At 39.8% G+C, this 23,013-nt stretch overlaps 1 protein-coding gene across 2 annotated transcripts; it reads left to right on the forward strand.

Annotated features, from left to right (window-relative positions):
• The first annotated feature begins 279 nt into the window (after positions 1 to 279).
• enpp2 (ectonucleotide pyrophosphatase/phosphodiesterase 2) lies at positions 280 to 21,884 on the forward strand. 2 transcript variants are annotated; one of them, XM_072680217.1, is made up of 25 exons: positions 280 to 308; positions 2,319 to 2,409; positions 4,912 to 5,067; positions 5,315 to 5,440; positions 5,637 to 5,697; positions 7,016 to 7,113; positions 7,228 to 7,307; positions 7,417 to 7,536; positions 9,703 to 9,758; positions 10,569 to 10,634; positions 10,926 to 10,998; positions 11,374 to 11,482; positions 11,794 to 11,919; positions 12,479 to 12,510; positions 12,673 to 12,800; positions 14,155 to 14,239; positions 14,323 to 14,410; positions 14,585 to 14,754; positions 15,960 to 16,095; positions 17,089 to 17,228; positions 17,497 to 17,632; positions 18,164 to 18,241; positions 19,634 to 19,766; positions 20,385 to 20,538; positions 21,274 to 21,884. In XM_072680217.1, the coding sequence occupies exons 1-25, from the start codon at positions 294 to 296 to the stop codon at positions 21,442 to 21,444; spliced, it is 2,628 nt and encodes an 875-aa protein (XP_072536318.1). In that variant the 5' UTR covers positions 280 to 293; the 3' UTR covers positions 21,445 to 21,884. The 2 variants fall into 2 exon arrangements, with proteins under 2 accessions (XP_072536318.1, XP_072536319.1); XM_072680218.1 differs by having other exon boundaries at positions 16,050 to 16,095; positions 21,274 to 21,883.
• Positions 21,885 to 23,013: the final 1,129 nt, after the last annotated feature.

The raw sequence follows: 23,013 nt of genomic DNA on the forward strand, positions 1-23,013 counted from the left end.
AAAATGCCATTTTCATATTTGATCCACTTTGAGTGTTTCATGTCATTCTTAACCCTTTAAAATGTTGTATTTTTACGTATTTTGATATTTGATAAAAATACATATAAAAAAAAACAATTCACTTAAATTAAAAAATAATTTATTTTAAATACATTTTTGTTTGTGTGTTTTAATCCCTGAAGGCTAAACTCTGCGCATGCGCCCGCTCCTCCTCCTCATTGGCCCGTTGGAGCTGCTAATGGGCGCTCGCGCTGCCCTGCTGCAGTCAGGGCGCGCGGAGCTGCAGGAGGAGGATGGAGCTGAAACTGGTACGGTAAGAGGAGCCGAGGATCCAGCTGTTTTGCGAACGTTTTAGTGATGTTTTCTTCACCTCAGGGGTTTTATATGTTTAAATATTCAAAGCTGGTTTTCGATTATTTTTATTTGACTAAATTTCTAATGAAATTGTTGCAAAAATAACCCAATCACGGAAACCAGCGACTTTATTTCCCACCACAGGCATGGTTTGAGTGAATGTAGGATATAAACTAGCTAATATAGCAATGTAATGCAGCCTGAGAAGAAACCCCTCCGTGCCATAATATAAAGCTAAATATCATATACATTATTCATTTACATATTAAACATTATAATATTCTCAGTTCTGCAAAATTCCGCTTTTATTTGCAAAACCATGCCGGTAAAACTGTGGTCAGACACTTTGTAGGTTTGTATAGCTGATTATAAAGTTATAGCTAATAGTCACAGCTCATTGTACCATTTACTTCACTTTACACTAATGTACTGTACCATTTACTTCACTTTACACTAATGTACTGTACCATTTACTTCACTTTTACACTAATGTACTGCACCATTTACTTCACTTTACACTAATGTACTGCACCATTTACTTCACTTTACACTACTGTACTGCACCATTTACTTCACTTTACAATAATGTACTGCACCATTCACTTCACTTTACACTAATGTACTGTATCATTTACTTTACTTTACTTCACTTTTACACTGCTGTACTGTACCATTTACTTCACTTTACACTACTGTACTGTACCATTTACTTCACTTTACACTACTGTACTGCACCATTTACTTCACTTTACAATAATGTACTGCACCATTCACTTCACTTTACACTAATGTACTGTATCATTTACTTTACTTTACTTCACTTTTACACTGCTGTACTGTACCATTTACTTCACTTTACACTACTGTACTGTACCATTTACTTCACTTTTACACTGCTGTACTGCACCATTTACTTCACTCTACACTAATGTACTGTATCATTTACTTTACTTCACTTTTACACTACTGTACTGTACCATTTACTTCACTTTTACACTACTGTACTGTACCATGTACTTCACTTTTACACTAATGTACTGTATCATGTACTGTACCATTTACTTCACTTTTACACTACTGTACTGTACCATTTACTTCACTTTTACACTAATGTACTGTATCATGTACTTTACTTTACTTCACTTTTACACTACTGTACTGTACCATTTACTTCACTTTTACACTACTGTACTGTACCATTCACTTCACTTTTACACTACTGCACTGTACCCTTTACTTTACTTCACTTTTACACTACTGTACTGTACCATTTACTTCACTTTTACACTAATGTACTGTATCATGTACTTTACTTTACTTCACTTTTACACTACTGTACTGTACCATTTACTTTACTTTTACACTACTGTACTGTACCATTTACTTTACATTTACACTATTGCACTAAACCATTTACTTCACTTTTACACTACTGTACTGTACCATTTACTTTACTTTACTTCACTTTTACACTACTGTACTGTACCATTTACTTCACTTTTACACTACTGTACTGTACCATTTACTTCACTTTTACACTAATGTACTGTATCATGTACTTTACTTTACTTCACTTTTACACTACTGCACTGTACCCTTTACTTTACTTCACTTTTACACTACTGTGCTGTACCATTTACTTTACTTTTACACTAATGTACTGTATCATGTACTTTACTTTACTTCACTTTTACACTACTGTACTGTACCATTTACTTCACTTTTACACTACTGTACTGTACCATTTACTTTACTTCACTTTTACACTACTGTACTGTACCATTTACTTTACTTTTACACTATTGCACTAAACCATTTACTTCACTTTTACTTGCACTGTATAGATGAGTAAACTTTCATATTAAAGGCACTGTCTTTATCCAAACTCCTGCCTCTTTACTTCTGTGCACCACGTCTGACACATGCCTCATGTTCTTCAACCTTGCTTTTTATTTTGTCTTCAGGTGCTCTGCGCTGTCTCACTCTTCTGGGGGTCCAGTGTTTGCCTGGCCTACGTTCTTAGTCGATCTTCAAAAACAGGAACGTCGGACCACTGTAAGCATCCTTTGATTTATGTTTTCTCCTGTATTTCTATTTGCAGGAGCCCGGTTATGATTTACAGACGAATGTGGGGGTTTTCATATGTCAAAGAGACCGGAGAAGAAAAGCTGTCTGCTCAGGTTTCATGTTTGTTAGGCCTGTGGCCTGCACAGCAAGAATAATCTAAACTGTAAATGTTCTGGTTTCCACGGCTGTGGAGCTGTGGCGTGCATCCTGGAAAGAAGCTCTGTGTTTGTGTACCCAAGAGCAGATCTACTGATGCCTTTCTAAACATGTCAAGCTCACATGTTTTTTGTGGATAATTTTGTAGTTTTGTAACCATTTCCAATTTGAGAAGTTTAGGCTTCTCTCAAAATAAGTCACCTTTCCTTTACTGCTTTATTTGCAATGCAGTGTTTGTGTGTTTGTGTTTTTTAAAAAGATTTGCATCAAACATGCATGCCAGGTTCAGCCCTGGCGAGCTGGTAGCATTTGAAGAAACAACCGCTCACTGTTGCCCGTCCACCACCTGACTGGTCCGTTGATGGAAATCTGGACAATATTTGCTTTGCTTTACCTTGAGTCAATATTAAGATGTGCAGAGAGAGCTCTGGTGCCTTTTGACCCAAATTCGCTGGGAAGAAAATACATGTCTTAGTAGGACAGAGAGGGGAAAAAGGTTAAAATGCCTCAGGTGTGTATGATTGAGGCTCATGCGAATGCTCTGAACATTAGATTCTGTCTCCATTACTGGATTGTTAGTGATTAAGCAGCTGTCCATGTCCCACTAGAGGACTTACAAGTGGTCCTACAAGATAGAGATGCACTGACCACCTTATTAGAAACCCTTGCATTCTGTCCCAGGTCTACTGGGATCAGGATCTGACTGTCCAAAGACTGAGACCAGCTTACTAAACACATGGAATCAGGTGTTCTCCAGTTTATATAGAGTGAAACATCTGCATACACACCAGCCCTTTGCAGCTGATGTTGGAAATCCTGCTCCAGCTCTTCAACAGTGGTTGGTTTCTGACCACAAAGATATTACTACGGTGAAAAGCCGGTAGTAATCTACTGTATTCCTTAAATACATGCTGCAAAGAGGTTCACCATGTGAGATGTGAGACAAGCATTCTTTATAGCTGTTAATGTTATTAGCTGTTTCATTGTGGTTCTAACTGTTATGGTATTTTGAGGATAGGCAGCTAGTTCATCCTGTAGTATTGGGTTACGGCCAGCTTTATAGTCTCAATGGTCAACGTATGTAGCTGCTGTAATGTGTAGTAGAGATGGGCGATTCATCATAAAGTCATAGAAACCGACATCCAGAACCTCAAAGCAGCCTAAATTTGCCCATGTCGATTATTCATTAACAGTACTAGCACGTGCAATACTAGCAAAACTAGCACGTGTGTAGTCTTGCGACTCTGCTTAATCATGATGTTGATTTGAGGTCATGTTGCCCGACACTAATGTCTGGTGTACGTGCCTGGTATGCAGTTTAACACTACTGGCTTTAAGTAATTATATTTAGCTGAAACTCAACAACCTCTTATTTCCCTGCAGTTTTGGTCAGCAGTGAGGTATCTACAGTGGACTGTTGTATTATACTGTTGTAATTATACTGTTACTTAGTAATACTAACAATATAGGAAAATACAGTAGTACACATGTAAACAGCTCCCATCTGTAATTGTAAAAAATGCATGTTACTGTGCATAGTTAAGACAGGAATTACCAAAAGGGATACATTTACATAATAGATTTCTTGTTTTAATTACCATCTTTTACAGTTTCAAAATAACAAAAAAAGAAAGAAAAGTGTAGACACTCTACACATGGTCAGTACACAGCTTTTTGTAGCAGCTAAGAGTCCCTTAGTTCTTGCCTATTCTTTCTTGCAAAAAGGTTCCAGGTCTTTGAGATTCTTGGGCCGTCTTGCTGCGCTGCTCTGGTCGGGGGACTGAGAAGGCTGTGTCCATTGTGGATTTTTGAGCTGTGTTTAGGAACATTATCCTGCTATAAAAGCATCCTCTTTTCACCTCTGCTTTTCTTCGGACAGAGTGATTTACTGGTATTTAATTGAATCCATTCTTCCCTCTTCCAGTGAAATGTTCTCCGTGCCACTGACTGCAACACAAGCTCAAAGCATGATTGATCCACCCTTGCACTTAACATCTGGAGAGACTTTGGGATTTCATAAAATTCTGCACCCTTTTTTCTGCAAACGTCTTTTAAAATATCAGTACATTGCTTGTTTGCTTAGCTATTCACAAAAACAGATGTTTTGACTAGGGGTGTCCAATATATAGTGACCTGTACGGTAGGGAAAAGCAGTAACGTGTCCAGAGTAGTTGGACTTTGTCTCTTTTGTGTCCTTTGGTTGACTTTCTTTTCTTGTTTTTATTCTGCCGTAAAACATGAGGAAAGTACATTTGTGGCTCCGACCAAGTAGACGTGGCTTTAAACCTCTAGCAGATGTTAATACAGATGTTAATCTTCTCTCTCCCATCTCAGTACAGGCAGACTCCCTGTATGACAGCACATCAGGATCCTGCAAAAACAGGTGCTTTGAACTGCAGGAAGCCGAGCCCCCGAACTGCCGCTGTGACAACCTCTGCAAAACCTACAACAGCTGCTGCTCCGACTTTGACGAGCACTGTTTGAAGACAGGTAGGCCTCTTACCCCTGCCTCATGCAGGCCTCCCCGCTTGGATGCTGTCCTTGCAAATGTGTAGCTCATTTTTTATGAGCTGAGTTTCTCATCTGAAGTTCACATGAGGGCACTTTGTGTTTGTGTTTGTAACTTTATCTTTTGTAAATGTCTAGTCTAGTTTTATTTACTCTGCTAATGAGCGGGACTTTATGCCACGGCTGTCGCCTAACTGTGAGTGCTGTGTGTCTGCTCCTGCTCTATCAGAGGGGGGCTTTCAGTGCAGTAAAGAGCGATGTGGGGAAACCCGAAATGACCAGCATGCCTGCCACTGTTCAGACGACTGCCTAGCCAAAGGGGACTGCTGCACAAACTACAGGACTCTGTGCAAAGGTTGGAAATTCTGTCTCAGAAGTGCTTCCCAAAGAAGCCACTCTCTCTCTCTCTTAAAGAATATGAAGATCTTAAAGATCTCGCTCTCTCACCGGATATGTAGGAGTAAATGAGACACATGTTTCAATAAAGCTGAAAGAGCTCAAGAGATGCCATTTGCTTTGTCATTTGCTGACACTACCCTCTTTTCTCTTAGGTGATACTCCCTGGGTGCAAGAAGAGTGTGAGGAGATTAAGAACCATGAATGTCCTGCTGGGTGAGTCTCGCAGTGGGGTGGGCTCACGCTGTTTGTAGCCTCCTTGTGTCTTGTACTCTTTCTTTGCGTTGTGATAAAAAGGAGTTGTAAACTTGTCACATGAAGTTAAGGTCAAATTTCTGTTTTGCGTTTTGCCCTCACTGTGTGAAAAATGACCTTCTGTCAGCACACAGGCTCAGGAGCAGCATAAATTCTGTTCATGACCGTGTATAAATGGTGGACTTTACTACTTTCAGAACTGCAGACCTTGCCAGGTCTTCAGAGGGCTCAAAGGGCCCATTTGAATATAAACCAGTCTCTGACTTTTATCAAATAAAAAGTTTTTTATTTGGTATTTCTAAGTTGTTTTTTTTATTTTGGCATTTATATAGTTTTAGCTTCAGATGGTTTTTCATTTACTGATTCTCAGTTGTTACCCACCCAGTGCATTTACATGAAAAGCAATTTAGCCCCAGTCATTCACCCTGAAGTTTAAAACTGCTTTTTGAATCAGGCACAATCAAGGCACAGGACAGCTAATCAAAACAGATGCCGTTTACAGACAGTACTGAGGAAAAACTTGGAAGAGAAGAAAAGACACATGATCTGTTTAAATGGGCTGCATGTGTTTATGTGCTCAGAAAAACACTAGAAACTTATATTAGAAACACCATGTGTCCAGGCCTCTTCTTGTTTCTCAGTATTCACTGCCGTTATCACCCAAACATTGGTTTATTGGTACTGCAGAATTCCTGATATATATTATATTTATTTATTTTTACTTATAAGGTAACAGTTTGCTCAGGTGCATGAAAGTTTAGCACAGTGCTCAGTATAGCAGTGTTAAAAAGACAGTGATAAAATACAGCTAATTTAATTTTGCAGGACGTTTGAGAAATGGCCATGTTAAATGAATTATGAATGTTTCAGGGACCCTTAACTTACTAGCAGTTCTAGCAAGTGCTAATCTCCTTATGGTGATTTTGGTGACAAGCTTCACACCAGGACCCTCGCCTCACTCTTCAAATGCAGCACTGAATTCACAACATATTTCCTGATGCACAGCACACACTTCGCACCCCGCTGGTCTGCTTTACATATCAGTAGCCTGCTAACGGCGTATTGGGCTGATGCTGTGAGGTCATGAGTGAATGCAAATGCAGCACAGCTGTGTGACGAAACACCTGCAAATGAGGTCGTTAGGCTGTGTGTATTACAGGAGGTGTGGCGACTGTGTGTGTGTGTGTGTGTGTGACTTTCTTAGTCCAAGTCTTTTGAGAGATTGGTAGGTCATGTACATGGCAGTCTGAATGTTTCAGCTCAAATGTTCTTTGTCCAGGTTTGTTCGTCCACCACTCATCATGCTGTCTGTTGACGGCTTTCGCGCCTCCTACATGAAAAGGGGCAATACAGTGATCCCCAACATTGAGAAACTGAGTAAGACTGAATATATATATATATATATATGTTGTAATGACACATACAACTTATATGTGATCTAATGTCAGAGAAATTGATGACTTTTTTTTGCCTTTTATTTTCTTGTTATAGGAACATGTGGAACCCATGCACCATACATGAGACCAGTCTACCCCACCAAAACCTACCCAAATCTATATACAATTGCAACGGTATACACAAGACCTGCTTCCAATGGCTGCATTTTGTACTGCTGTGTTTTTTATGTATCTTATAGTTATACACCAGTGCATCATGTTGTGTGTTTTTTCTTTGTTGTAGGGTCTTTACCCTGAATCCCATGGCATTGTAGGTAACTCTATGCATGACCCTGTCTTTGACGCAACCTTTACTCTCCGAGGGAAGGAGAAGCTGAACCATCGTTGGTGGGGGGGGCAGCCTGTAAGTCCAACTCTTTCTTCATCTGTCTTGTATTGTTTAAAGCATGTCAGAGTTTGGGATGCACGATGATAACAGAATTATAATACATTCTAAAATTATTTCAGCAAGATCAATATCAGATGGGTGTTTAGGGTAAAAGGATATTTGATGACATCAAAGAATTGTTAGATGATGCTAAGCTAATACGGATGTCGTTGCTGTGACATAAAAGCTGTATGCCTCCACTTTTTAACATAATGTGAGTCTGACAGTTGTTCTTTACATTGTCTAAGTATTTAGTAATAAATGGACCAATAGATAGATAATGCTCCAAAATAACTTTATAAATGTGAAAAAAATTGACATTCCAAATTGACTTCCATTGAAAGTTAAGAAGGTTTTACTTCTGCTGTTAAGAGACAATTTTAGACATGACAGCAACTCTCTCTTTCTCTTTCTCTCTCTCTCTCTCTCTCTCTCTCTATATATATATATATATATATATATATATATATATATATATATTTATTTATTTATTTATTTATTTTGCTGAAATTGTACCCCACTGTAAGTAAGTGTTTCTCCAAATGCTGATCCAGGTGGACTAAGTCCCTATTCCTGTATTTTAGAACTGTTTATGGGTTTGCATCAGCAAGCATGAACATAATAGATTTTGGCAATAGCCCATTCACATATTGGTGCATTAACTAAAGTTCCACTATGTAGTCATTTACTTTAATGGCATTTGCCTGACACTGCTATCCAGAGCAACTTATATTTGTAGCAACTTTAAATATTTGCACAGGTAGGTGAATGTAGTGCCGTGAAGATGGTCTTGTTACCCAATACACTACACCAGCTGCTCTCTGCTATCTAATTATGAATAGATATATCTGTTTCCAAAAAGTTGCTTAATTTTGTCTACATACTGATCTAAAGACCTTTCTGAAACCAGCACCAAGAGACATGTACAGGGGTGCGTAAGTTTCTACTGCTTTCGGTGTGCTCGATGTGCGTCTGTACTTCCAGTTTCTCCACAGGGAGAGAAGCTCCTGGCACATCTGGCAAGCATTTGTTCAACAGCTGGAGCCAATTCCACGCTTTCACTGAGCTCTGGTCCTTTTTCGGCTCTTACCAGAAACTACTGAGTGAATTGTGAGGGAGTGAGAGGACGCCCGCTGTAAAAGACATAACATATGGAACTTGTGCATGTATTGTCTTTCAAGAATAAATGTACCTTATGTTTTGGAATCAACCACATTTAAAACTCAGAGTACTGGCTGCGAGAGCCTGTGCATTCCCATACAGAACAGCACAGTGTAGCTCACAGTGTTATAAGCTGTGTTATAACAGTGATGTACTCTTGAGAGTGGTATTGGGTTAGTGGTTTTAAACGTCTTTACTCTGCTTCCCCACAAAGCACCTTAGTGAACCATCTGCCAACATGGCCAGGCCAGGCTGTTCTAGCAAGTTCAGCCCAAGAGCAGAGCACAGAAGTCTCCAACAATCCTAAAATGTCATCACGACATCTACAGGCAGCTCTTGCCACAGTTAATGTCAAAGTACAGCATCTACCATCAGAAAGAGATCACACGAGTTTGATTTTAATGAGAGGTGTGCAAAGAGAAGACCCTTGCTGTCAAAAAAAAAAGATTTAAGATTCATCTGTTCAAAGCTCATTATTCCAGATGTCCTGGTCTTTGTCTAGGTGTTATGTTAGGTGTTAGTTATGTAACTTCCATCTGTCAATATTGATCAAATGAAGATCAAATGTCCACATGATGTTTTTCATGTAAAAAAAGACCAAGGTTTTCATGGCTGTCTACAGCAGTTCTCAACTCAAAAAAGAGACTAATTTTGATTAATGGTTCAAAATGATGAAATAGTGGGTTCCACTGTTGTTACAAGTCAAAGAACAGTTTTTAACAATATATACGTCCATTAATTTTTTTAATTGCTAATCATGACCTGAAAAACTGTCTTGCCTCATCATAAGTCAGTGTATGAAGACACTGCTTCTTTTCACAATATGCTAAAAATAAATATGAACGTTGGTCTATTGGCTCAGCAACAAACCGTCAACTCCTAACGTCGCCTTGTTTTGGCAACGGATTGATAGACCTTTAAGGACCCTGTCCAGTGCACTACATCTATATTCTAACCCTGCTTCACTTCTCTTTCCTCTAGATCTGGATAACTGCTGAGAAGCAGGGAGTGAAGGCTGCCACTTTCTTCTGGCCTGTGTAAGTCTGGATGAATTACTCTGCCTTTTCTACTTCCACATTCAAGAAGTGGTATTTGAATACACACGCACACAAACACACCATCTGAGCTACATACAACACCAGCATCCACGCTCCTCAAACAACAGGACAATTTCTGGCACAATTTTGCTGCAGCTCCACTGCAGTCAAAGGAGGGAATGACCCACATGGTCTTGCTTTGCCTTCCACATTCTCACACACAGAGGTCTTTTAGACTGGAGTTTTTTTTTTTGCGCAGGCATAGACACGAGCTCAGCTCAGACTGTTTTTGTAGCAATTTGTGTGAAAAGAGCTTATTTACACAAAGCAAGGCCCATGTGGATCCTAACTTGCAAGTTATTCAAACTGTGAGGCCAATGCGCTTTGCCTAGCCCACTTCCTGAGCCAGAGATTTGGGAGGAAATTAATTTTGTGAATAAATTTGAATTTCATCTGACTTTAAGGGAGATTATAAGCCTCATGGAGGACTAAGAAACTTCCTGTGGTGATCTTTAATCATACACGGTTTCCTCGGCACCTCCGCAAAAACCACACTCACGCGCACACACACAATAATTACTAACAAGTGCACTCCAATGGATGCCAGATTTGGGTGCAGTCCACAGCTTTGCCTGCATGGAAGACAGCTGCTTTGCTATAATTCAGAACATGTACCTGGAGTGAAAAATGTGGATTTCAGAGATTCTACTAATTTATTTCTCAAAATCTTAGTTTTGCCTCTTTTGTTTTCTCTTATGTGTGGTTCACTGTTTCTAATTTATGGTTCATTCTCATTGTCTTTGTTCACAGAGGGATTCCACTGGAGAGGAGAGTGCTGACCATGCTTCAGTGGCTTCACCTCCCTGAGGCAGAGAGGTCAGTGTCCTCTTGGTCTTGATACTTTCGGTTGTGAGTTCCTTATCGACGTCACAGTTTTTTTGCCACTTTAATAAATGCACCGTTCCTATCAATGCTGTGTTGTATATGTGTTTACATTCGTGATTCAATTATGTACCTTGCTTCAGCCTGCCGTGACAGCTTTCAGGTGTGGTTAACATCAGACTTTGTATATGAGGACACGAACACCACTGCTTTGGTTCTGTTGACTGTACCTTTGCAGTCCTGTTTGGAGTGAAAGCTCAAAGGTGAATCGATTTGTGTTTACAGGCCGTATGTTTACGCCATGCACTCTGAGCAAACGGATACCTATGGCCACAAACTGGGACCCCAGAGCCCTGAGGTGAGCAGAGCTTGCAAGAAAACATACACTTATGGTTAAGGAGCCCAGCAGACCATATACGCCACATCTGCTGAAACCACACTAACAAATACACACAGACATGGATGTTACATGCTTCATCTGTTCCCTTAAGAAAACAAGACTTTAGTTTAAACACACACACACACTGAAACTCAGTGTTGGCAGTAGGTAAGCTTGGCTTGCCACAGTGGTCTACAGGTTGAACTGAACCTGCCAAGTTGACATAATTCAAGTTTCAAGGAAATGATTTGGCAACTGCATTACACATAATTTAATAAAGAAAATATTCACATACCAAAATAAATAGTTCATGTTTGCATTTCTAATTGGTCAAATGTTCTTTCATTTCTACAGCTCAACAACCCTTTGAAGGAGATTGATAAAGTGATTGGACAGCTGATGGATGGTTTGAAACAGATGAAACTCCATCGCTGTGTCAATATCATCCTGGTTGGAGACCACGGTAATGCTTTTCACTTTCTTTAGTACTTGCATACTGCTTTTATGGTAATGCTTGATATGGTAAAGTTGTATTTTTTAAAATGCAAAGTTGTATTGTATTCATAAAACTGTAGTATTTAGTATGTGTACTTACAAATTCAGTGCAGTTTCATAGTAAATATCTGAAACTCTTATTTATTTAGAAAGCAATTTGTTAACAGAAGTTAAAACACAGGGTTAAAGCTTGGTTTGAATTTCATCAACATCATATGGATTGTAAGCCACTTTCCAAAAATGCCATGAACTAACCCACTGAAGTGTCCTCTCTCTCAGGCATGGAGGAAGCTCACTGTGACCAGACGGAGTTCCTAAGTTCTTATATGTCCAACGTCGATGACATCATCTTAATCCCTGGCTCCCTTGGGAGAATCCGAGCTCGGCATCCCAACAACTCTAAATGTGAGTAAACCAGGGGCAGAGAACGGATGATGATAAGCAATAGGCCTGTTTTTGACTGCTGTTGCTAATTTCCAGACAAGTACATGTGATCTAACAGCTTGGGTCAATAAGAATTAGCACTGTGGTATAATGACAGCTTTTAGACACTTTAGACTCCTCAGCTGATTTGGTGAAGTTTTGAATTAGTGAAAATCACAATCACTGTTACAAAAATGATTCTGCAGGTTATGTTAATCTGTGACTACTAGTTTTAATTCATGCATGTATGTTTGAACGATGCCTTTAGCATTTGGACGCAGTGATACAAGCTGAAAATGTCAGGCTGTTTCAGAACAGATGGTCATTGCTGATTAATTACTACAGTAAACAGTGAGTGATTCCTGTAGCAGGTTCAGGTAATGCAAGCACGTAGCTCGAATCACAATTGTGAGAGTCTCCTCAGCACACACAAACATTCTGCTGTACTTCATTTCATCCAAGCAGACGATTTAAAAGCCTGCCCCCATGAGTGTTGCACAGTTTTTTGAAATAACACATTTTCTTTTTTTGCTACTTCTAGATGACGCGAAAGCAGTGGTAGCAAATCTTACAGTGAGTTCATTTATTTGACAGTGCATTCCTACTTAAAGTCACTTCATCCTATGTGTGCCATTCTTGATGAAATACTGTGCAGCATATTGTATAAAAGATGGATTTCTATAACAATGTGGATCACATGTCCAATTCTGCTGTGTTTGTGCACTCCTCTCACAGTGTAAAAAGTCAGACCAGCACTTTAAGCCTTACCTGAAGCAGCACCTTCCCAAACGCCTTCACTATGCCAACAACCGCCGCATTGAGGAGATCCACCTGATGGTGGAAAGAAAATGGCATGTAGCAAGGTAAAGTAATACAACTGGAATATTAGGTTTTATTAGTATACTAGTATTAGAACAGTAATGCAAAAATATAGTAATACAGCTATAGTATAAATGTGTGGAAATGAATTAGACAATTATTAACCCTCAACAAACATTTCTATTTGGATTTGACAGGGGAGAAGTGGTGATCCTAGATCAGCCAATAGTTACATGATTGAATTTGTATCAGATGAGCTTTCACAATCATAGTGAAATCCACTATCTGTCCTTAGGTCAGCAGTTATGCAAGCATGTGGATGACACGCTAAATGCAGTGGACTATTGCTGCACCTCAGTAATGCTATTTGTTATTGGACATTTCATGTGGATGGAAAGTGTTGTACCATGAAATTACATTCCAGCCTGAGGATTTTTTTTTGCAGGAATTTGCAGAAATGCTCTGGAATTAGTTCATGTAGTTTATTATTCTGTAGTAGGTCACACAGGTTATGTATTATGCTATTAATCTTGAGCTCCATTTCCTTCAAGTTTTTAGCAAGTTTGTAAAATGTTTGATTTGCTTTTCATAATATCGCATTTGAGCACCAGTTTTCCATCCAAATAATGCTTTAAAAGCTTTAGGGACAGTTCATTTTCCACCTCTCCTACCAATGTCCCTAACCCTCTTTTCCACAGTAACATTAAAAAGTCGTAAAAGTTCATACCAGCCCACTGTGGAAAGCTATGACTCCTAAAGTAAACTCATGAGGTCATGCCCAGAGCTTATGCCGCAAAGAAGCCATAAAGAAGATGTAGATGAAGACAGATAGGTAGCTCCTTGTAGCGGGGTAGGGAAGCCCTCCTCTGTTTGCCTTGGCATGCAGCGGGGCTCGAATGAACGAGTTCTTTCAGGCGCACCAGTGGAGATACAAATCTGTGGCAATCGGTGGTACCAGAGCTCTGAAGCAACTGCTTCTTCACAGGGCAGAGTGTCTTCAGTTGTGTAGGTAGCACCATGAAGCAGGCTTTTAAATCATCTGCTTGGATGAAATTATTTGTGTGTGCTGAGGAGACTCTTGCAGTGGTGATTTGTGCTACGTGCTTGCAGCACCTTAACGTGCTACAGGAATCACTCTGTTTACTGTATTACTTAATCAGCAATGATCTGTTGCCATATAAAACTGCCTGACATTTTCAGCTTGTCTCATTGTGTCCAAATCAATGGAAGCTAGTAGTCACCAATAAGCATGACTGATTTCCTGTGGATCTAAACACACTGCCTGTAGATGTGGATAACTTCACCATCACCAACCCAATTGTTGCAGTGCTGTTATTATGGAAAACAGTTATTTTAATGTAAAAGCTACAATGACCTGGTTGCCTCTGTCTGCCACAGGAAGTTCCCAGAAGCAAAGAGGCACCCAGGCAAGTGCGGCTTCTCGGGCGACCATGGGTATGATAACAAAATCACCAGCATGCAGGTATGCACAAGAGACCTCATTTGGGTTTTAGAACAGGATTGTGATGAGATGTTTGTGTAATACTCTGAAACTCTCTCTTTCAGACTGTCTTTCTTGGATACGGACCAATGTTTAAATTCAAGACGAAGATACCGCCATTTGAAAACATTGAGCTGTACAATGTTATGTGTGGTAGGACAACCGTTATTTGATCATTGTTATCCCTTCTCTTATCGTTATCAGCAGAACTCAGTGTTTTGTACATTGCACAGTTAACTAAGGACATCGGCAGCAGTGAAGCATCACACTCTATTGATTTATATTAGAACTGTAATCTTCCAACTCTCTCAAATCCTTTCTTCATAGACCTCCTTGGCTTGAAGCCGGTTTCAAACAACGGGACCCACGGTAGCCTAAATGACCTGTTGAAAAACCCTGTCCACAAACCCAGCATGCCTGAAGAGGTTTCCAAGCCGAACCCCTCTGGGCCTGTCGCAGCTATAACCGATGACCTGGGGTGCACCTGCGACGAAAAGGTCAGCAGCAGAGCACATTCACTGTGTTTAAGTGCACTGGACCTTAAAATATTCACAGAAAGCAATCATTTTATGGCTAATGAAGCTCTGTACCATGAAGAGTACAGGCAGACCAGTTTAAGATTGCTTTACTTTTTTTCCTGTTTAAAAAAGGATCAGCATATTAACATTTACATTAAATTAATTGAGAGAAGCAGGTACAATAAGCCATTAGTGAGGTAATGAAACAGACAGATAGTTAACATAGTTAACATCAGTAGACCACATTGACCGGGCAAAGGTTATGACTCACTAGCTAGTTAACCTAGCTAGCCACCGATGACCGATGATCGGGTGACCACCATTCAGTGTCAGGACAACGTCTAATGCCAATATAAATTTGACATAGAACAATGGCGACAGCTGCTGTTGATAGTGTGTTGTTGTTTTTTTAGTTGTGATGTTAAGTAACCAAAATCAAACGTCTTCCAAACATTACACACCAACGTTGTATTATAATATTATAGTTCATGAAATTTTAACGTTGATATGTTTGTGGTGTTAAGTCGTGATGTTTAATGTCAACCCAGTGTTCTAAGAATGTGACTTTGATTTCCAACCACTATTGACCACATCGGTAGAACATTTGGCAATTGTCCTTCTGGGAAGTCACAGGTTAGCAACACTACAGGAAAAACATTATCGAATGTTCAGCTGTTATAGTTAGCCTGGTGGCTATAAGTTTGTTGGCAGTTTATTTTTACCACTGGCTTTTGGTCTTTCAGGTGAATGTCATATTGACTTCTAATTGCTCACCATGTACTTATAATATAATTATTATAAATAAGTACAAATATGTGAATTCTGTTTGTAATTAGACATGAATTTACTTGAACTCCTGTCACTCCTGTCATCACACATATCACACAAAAATGTTTTTTCCTATATAATTTGCCTATTTGTCTTTGTTTCATGTTACCATGAATTGTGTCATATTTAGTCCAGGAAAGTCCAGATCAGCCATGTAAACTGGATGCTGTTGTAACTGCACTTAAATGCAGCATACCTGTGATTGCCTTATCCTGTTTGCCTGTATTTCTTGTAGTTACTTTGTTCATATGCAGGGATCTGTAATGTAAAAAACTAGTAATCGAATTTTTGCTGCTTTTGCTTTCCGCTGATGTGTAGATCTCTTGCTAGAGATTTTCACCTTTATTCTTTTGCAGTTGCGTTTAAAAAGTAGGGGGCAGAGGGCTTTGAAAGTGGCCCTGGTAAGAGGCTATAACCTGGAGTCACTCTGGCTCTGTCTCTTACAGAACAAAGTGGAGGAGCTCAATCAACGACTGAGACAAGTTATCAACGGTAATTCCGCACACATATTAAGCCTAACCTCTGTCTAAAACACCAAACACTGCAGTTTTTTACAGATACGTTGCATAAACATTTTTTGTCTTTGATCTGCACTCACTGAGCAATTTATTAGGAATGTGTACTTATTCCACAAGATTTTGGAAACATTGCTTTGAGATTCTGGTCCATGTTTATGTAATTGCATCACACAATTCCTGCTCATTTTTAAGAGCACTTTGACCCTGAAAATCTCCCATCCTTCCACCTCCTAAAAGTGTCTGAAGAACACTGAACATAGTCAGCAACAATACTCAAATAACAGGCCCACAGTGTGCCAGGAAAACACTAACCACACCATTACACCATCGTCACCAGCCTGGATCTTTGATACAAGGCATGTTAGCTCCATGGATTCATGCTGATGGCCCCAAATTCTGACCTCACCATCTGAAATTTATCAAACCACACTACATTTTTCCAGTCTTCAGCTGTCCAGTTTTGGTGAGCCTGTGCCACCTTTGCAGCCTTCTTGTTAAGTGGATCCTGATGTGGTCTTCTGCTATTGTAGCGAATTCACATAAAGGTTTGGCTTGGTTATCTGAGATACCGTAGGCTTTCTGTCAGCTTGAACCACTAGACCATTACTATTAAACTCTACAGAAGATCTCAGGAAATCAGCAGTTTTACAAATACTAAAACCAGACCATCTGGCACCAACAATCTTACCAGGATCAAATTTACATTTTTCTCTATTACGCTGCTGCCATATAAGCGGCTGATAAGATAATTGTATTAATAAGCAGGTGTACAGGACTTTCTAATAAATTGCTTGAGTGTATATTTACCAGAGAAAAAAATTATGTTTGATGTATCAGATTAGATTTGGTCATATTCATCATTTACAGCCTTCTATGTGTACTTACTATGTACTATGTAATACTTACTATGTACGCTTTTAGACAATTGCAGGTTGTATATATTTTTCTGCTTTTTCTCATGTCATAGATAGCAAGAACCTTCCTCATGGTCGGCCGGCAGTCATGTTCCGCACCAAGTACAGCATCCTCCATCACAGCGACTACATCAGTGGATACAGTGAAGCTCTGTCTCTGCCTCTGTGGACCTCCTATACAGTCTCTAAACAGGTACTTAACTAACTTTGCTCCTACACTCCAACATCAGTTTATAATGGCGTGGGCCAGACCAGAGGGTTAATGTATTTCCAAGTGATGGGATAACCTGGTATGGTCAGTCTTTAAGCTTCAGAGATATTTTTCTTTATATATTTAGATTTATTTAAAAAACAAGATCTCTTTTACTTTGAGCATCCGTGTCTGTATAGTGGGTTAGTAAAAAAAGCTTTGCTACATCTGAATAATTTTACATTAAGTTGTATAACTTTGTATATTTCAGGTGGATGTGACCCCTCTTCCAGAAGCACTAAGTAACTGTGTGCGGCCTGATGCTAGAGTTCCCCCCGCCTACAGCCAGTCCTGCACCAACTACCGAGCTAACAAACAGATCTCTTACGGTTTTCTCTTCCCACCCCGTGAGTCACCTCTTTTGCAGACCCGGAATTAACCCCCTTGGACCCTATGGACCTCTATACTCTTACAAGTGCATATAAAAATAAATATAATTTAATATTTATGAATATATATTTTCATATTCAGTATTCATTTAAGGAATTAGGATTGGGGACTAAGATTTAGGGTTGATTCAAGGGTAAGGTTAAGGTTAGGGTTAGGTGTAGGGTTACATTCCATAGACAACCTTTTACATTCAACTGAGAGTTTAGTTGCATTTAATAAATAATCATTTGAATGTTAGTTGAAAGTCCGGTGAGCATTTACGAGGCATTTATAATGGACCATCTAAGTAAAGTGTGACCCTCCACTATAATATACTACACTATACTATACTGTACTATACTGTGCTGATGCTGTATTAGTGCTCTGCCATTGAATTCAAATGACACGCTGTATGCTTGTTTATGTACAATGTAGGCCATTATTCTGTCATTGCCATCACAACACACTGCAAAAAAGTTGAGTTAACTGGTATTTGTCATAATTGACAGAGTTGGCCTCCTCTCAGGAAGCGAGGTACGATGCCGTGCTCATCACCAACACTGTGCCGATGTACCCAGCGTTCAAACGTAAGAATTCCAGCCATCTTTTGACTGACAGAACAGCGTAAGCCGTAGTTATAAACAAGCTGCTGCTCAGTCACTTTTGTTGTCTTAAGGGTTTATTGGAGTGTTCACTTCATTAGTTAATCATAAACTAAGCATTTAGATGCATGATGAACTGCTTTGTGTCACATTAACCACACTCATGTTGTCTCTCAGCACTTTAGCTTGTATATCCAATCACCATTAACAGTTCAAACCATGATGGGCTGAGCAAATCCAGCCCCTCCAGATCGTGCTTTGCATATAACCATGCTCCAATACTTTTAATTGTTCAGTGGTGGAGCAGATGATCATGAGAGCTGACATCAGGAAGAAATCTTTATAATTAGACTTTGCAATTAGCACTTCATGTTATAAGTGAACCTTAAGCAAATGTCTGAAGCCTGCTCTGTCTCACTGAGCCTTGGACCATACGTGGTAGTGAGTGTATGTGTGTGTATATGTTTAGTAAGTGAGAAGCGCTGTCAGACAGAATTGATTTCCTATTTCATTACCTGACGTCTGGCTCGAATTATCCCTGCATAGCCTTCAGAAAGACTAGGAGGGCTGTGTTGTATCTTTCAGGAAGTTATTTGTTGTGCTTAGGCGTAATTACCATCACGAAAAAGCTAGAAAAAAAGTATTTAAAGAAAGAGCCATGTGTGTGTGTGTGTTTCTAAGCTGTGTGTGGCCTGTGGTTTGAACTTGGTTTGAAAACAGCCCGTTGTGTGAGTGGTGCCTCTGTTTCAGATTAACTGTTCACACAACCAGCATCCCCTCAGAGGAAATGAACTGGTGGACACACACGCACACACACACTCTGCTCATGTGGACACACAAACTCTACTAGAAAATTGAATGTACCTTTCATTCATTATGGAAAACTTTTCATTTTGTTGCTCAAATGGATCCGTCACACACCAGTGCGTATGTATATGTATCTAGTCTTTTCCACTGTTTGGAGCAGTCGGCGGGTATACAGAGGGCTTGGCAGATGGAGCAGAGCTTGAGGGCTGGTGGGTGAGCGTGTTGTGTCTGCTTTTGATTAGCTGGGCTGGAAAAGGGAGCACTGAGGTTCCCTTTGAAGAGCTGCCACCCGCAGAGGCTCAAGGCCCATTCTCTCTCTCTCTTCTCTGCTGCGCTCTGTCCTCAGTAACTCCCCTGTAGTTTCTGTGTAGCCTGCTTGCCCTTACACCGTTCTTTCTGACCTCTTCTCCTGACATCTAGAGTAACTAATTACCCAATTACACCCCTCGTTTACCTCCCATACCGTTCAAACAGCCGTTCAAAAGTCAAAGAAACAAAAAAGGGTCAAATGTGTGTGCGCCCACTGACTCTGTCTCTGTATCTAAATATCTATCCCTCTCTCTGTGATAGGTGTGTGGACTTACTTCCAGAAGAGTCTGGTGAAGAAGTTTGCCAGTGAGAGAAATGGACTCAATGTGGTCATCGGCCCCATCTTTGACTACGACTATGATGGCCTTCGGGACTCGGCAGAGAAGATTAAACAGTATGAGAAAAAAAAAAAAAAACTTGCAGCAACATTTGCATTTCGGGTTTTCCAGTAACAACAGAGTAGAATATTGTTCGTTATATTATTTTGTCTTTTATATTAAAGTTATAGCACCTAAAGTTAAAGTCTAACTTTGTCTAAGCATGGCCTACATCATCAGGAGATCACAGGTTTGATACCCTGTGAATCTATAGCCATCTGTGTCCCAGAGGCCCATTGTCCCATTCAGCATAACTGGCCTCTATCTCTCTCTGGGTGGGTAGGATGTTCCTGCCTCTCCCCCATCACTCAGCATGATGCTAGTCAGTGTGGGTAAATGCATTAGCGGTCTCCTCATCATTATTAGAAGTAGTTTGAAGCGTTGCATGACTCTGAAGAAGCACATGTCAGTCTTCACCCTCCCAGTGCTGTTAGCATGGTGTGATAGTGGGGAGTCCTAGATAGTGGGTGGAAATTGATAATGACTAACCTGGGTAGAAAATTGGGGAAGAAAACAATTATTTGAACTTCTATAAAATTCTTTTGTTCAGTTTCATATTTACAGTTTAGTTAATGCATCACACTGACTTATTTGGTAAAGCTCCTAACACCTCTAATGGCTGTGTCTGCGTGCAGGTATGTGAGTGGCTCTGTTCTCATCCCCACTCATTTCTTCATTGTGGCAACGAGCTGTCTGGATTATACACAGGCTGTGGATTCATGCGATGGCCCTCTCAGTGTCTTCTCCTTCATCCTGCCTCACCGAGCGGATAATGACGAGACCTGCAATGTAAGAAAGACTCTCCTTTACACAATATTTTTGTCATGAGAATTTCAATATGAAACTTCAATATAAAAGATTTGTGGCCAAATACCAGTACCACATTCAGGAGGCTAAAATGTAAACGATCAATTTCAAACAGATCCATAACTGATATATTATATTTATGTTATTGCTTTTTATGATTTTATGATTCAGTAGTTTTACTCTTGAGTGGCACAGCCATCTAAGCGTTGGCCCTGTCATTTACACAAAGCGGGCGTCTTCGCTGACGTAACATAATTGACAGCATTCTCCGTCAAGCCTTTTGAGCTGGACGACAAAGCTAGTGAGTGGAACAGAGCTTAGGACTAGGAGGAGGCAGGATGTATGTGTAAAAACATCATACATTAATTTATTTGCAGACAGATAAAAAAAACACATACTGGTAAATACACCATATGTCCAAATGTTTGTGGACACCCCGTCAAACAAATGCATTCAGCTAATTTAAGTGGCTGTAGAGTATTGCAAATAGAATAGGACTCTCCAGAGCAGATAATCATGAACCTATTGGCACCGTGCCTAATGCCAGGTGTGGGCTGGATGGGTAGAAAGCCCCCCAGCATTGACCTGTGGAGTGGAACTCCACTACTATGTCTGATAAATATATGTTTATGTAAAATATATGCTTCCCTTATTATGATGCTCTAAGAGCTCAGTGTGCGAAAATGGACACTTGACCTGGATTATGTTCTTGTCCAGAGTTCAGAGGACGAGTCGAAGTGGGTGGAGGATCTGATGAAGATGCACACGGCGCGAGTGCGGGACGTTGAGCTCCTGACTGGACTTGACTTCTTCCGCCGCTCGAGTCAGAGCTACCCTGAGATCCTCTCTCTAAAGACGTACCTGCACACATACGAGAGTGAGATCTGAACCACTGCCGTCCTTCCACTAGTCCTTCCACCTTGCCCCATCAAACCCCTCCCCACCACCACCACCACCACCACTACCCCATACCCCCTCCATCGCCCTGTCCCCATGAGATGGTGTATATTTTTATACAAGCTGTCATATTTATTGTCTGTCATGTAACATTTTCAGCAATTTCTTTATGTTTTTCCTTCAATGAATTACACGCATGAATGGGCCAACTTTTAATGATGTTTTTAATGACAGTGTGGAAATGATGCTTTCGCTTTTTATTTACGGCCTATTGAGTGATTGAGAGATGTGTGCTTTAGTGAGTGCGGGTATGCCTGAGAAGTGTGTGAGTGAGAATTTCTGTACTGTATGCTTTAATGAAACTTGTAATACTGTCTTTCAATATGTACCACTTCAAACTTGTGTGATTCGACTTGTTTATTATGCCTAGAATGAATGTCATGACATTAAACACTTTTATACTTAGTATCCGGGTCATTTCGTGGAAAACAGCAGCACCTGGTGCTCACTTCTCGGTTCAGCACGTTGTAATGCAGTTCCATCCACAGGAGGGAGCTGTGTAGATACAATGAACAGCTTGTTGTGGTGTAGAGGTTTTCTCATTCGCTTAACCCTATTTGTTTATACTGTCCAGAACACAGAAAAGGCCCTAACTCTACTGAAATCAAATGAATCAATGAATTAATAAAGGTAACCACAATTAAATGAGCCCTTTTCATTGGCCAGGGCTGTCAAAATGCAAAAACAGAAATAAATAGGTAATAGTAAATAGGACAGGTTTTCTGTTTCTCTTTGAGCCTGTAGTCTTATAGGTATAGCACCTACAGTTGTATGCCAATATGACATGCATTACCAATTTTATTTAGGGGGAAAATAAAAATTTGCAAAGGATATGGCCCGATTAATAGTTAGTTTTATTTGTTATGAATTACTAAGAAAAAAAACTATATATTTTTTCATTATGTTAGGGGTGCCCATACATTGGCATACATGAAGAGTGCAAAGGTCATTTCTATCATTATCTACAAAATTTTACTACCAAAATTACATTAATTATTTTATCTAATTAACCACTGTAATAATTTGGAGAGCGCTTTGCATGCAAGAAAAATACTGTTATCACTGTTAAATACTGTTATCACACTACCAAAATATAAAAGGATGATGTAATATTCAGGTGCATGAGAATAAACTGGGTGATGAGTGCAAATCACTACTAAATCTTCATGCATTATTTTATCTGATTATCCACTGTATGACACTGGGTATACTATACAGTCAAGCACTGTTTATGTTACATAACATGTAAATATGACAACTGCATCAGTTATGTACATTAAAGTACTGTGAAAATCCATGAGTTATAGAAAAAAAACATCTATGTACTCATTTCACAAACAGGATTCTCTAGTGCTGTAGTGTAGAGAGCCATACAATGTGAAAGTTCCCATCTGTCTGGACCCCTTTTTTACTGCTCTAATGTAATGCATTAGCTCAGTGCATCCACCTGGTGGTGACAGATCACTATCTCAGCATTACAGTAGTAAAATTAGTGTAATA

Source organism: Salminus brasiliensis, chromosome 5, assembly GCF_030463535.1.
Source record: "Salminus brasiliensis chromosome 5, fSalBra1.hap2, whole genome shotgun sequence".
In the NCBI taxonomy this organism is placed as follows: domain Eukaryota; kingdom Metazoa; phylum Chordata; class Actinopteri; order Characiformes; family Bryconidae; genus Salminus; species Salminus brasiliensis.

Excerpts from the sequence above, each read along its gene's own strand:
- enpp2 (XM_072680217.1), top strand. Across the intron at positions 11,483-11,793 it reads CATCCTGGTTGGAGACCACG|GCATGGAGGAAGCTCACTGT; the intron begins GTAATGCTTTTC and ends CCTCTCTCTCAG. Across the intron at positions 12,511-12,672 it reads CAGTGGTAGCAAATCTTACA|TGTAAAAAGTCAGACCAGCA; the intron begins GTGAGTTCATTT and ends CTCCTCTCACAG.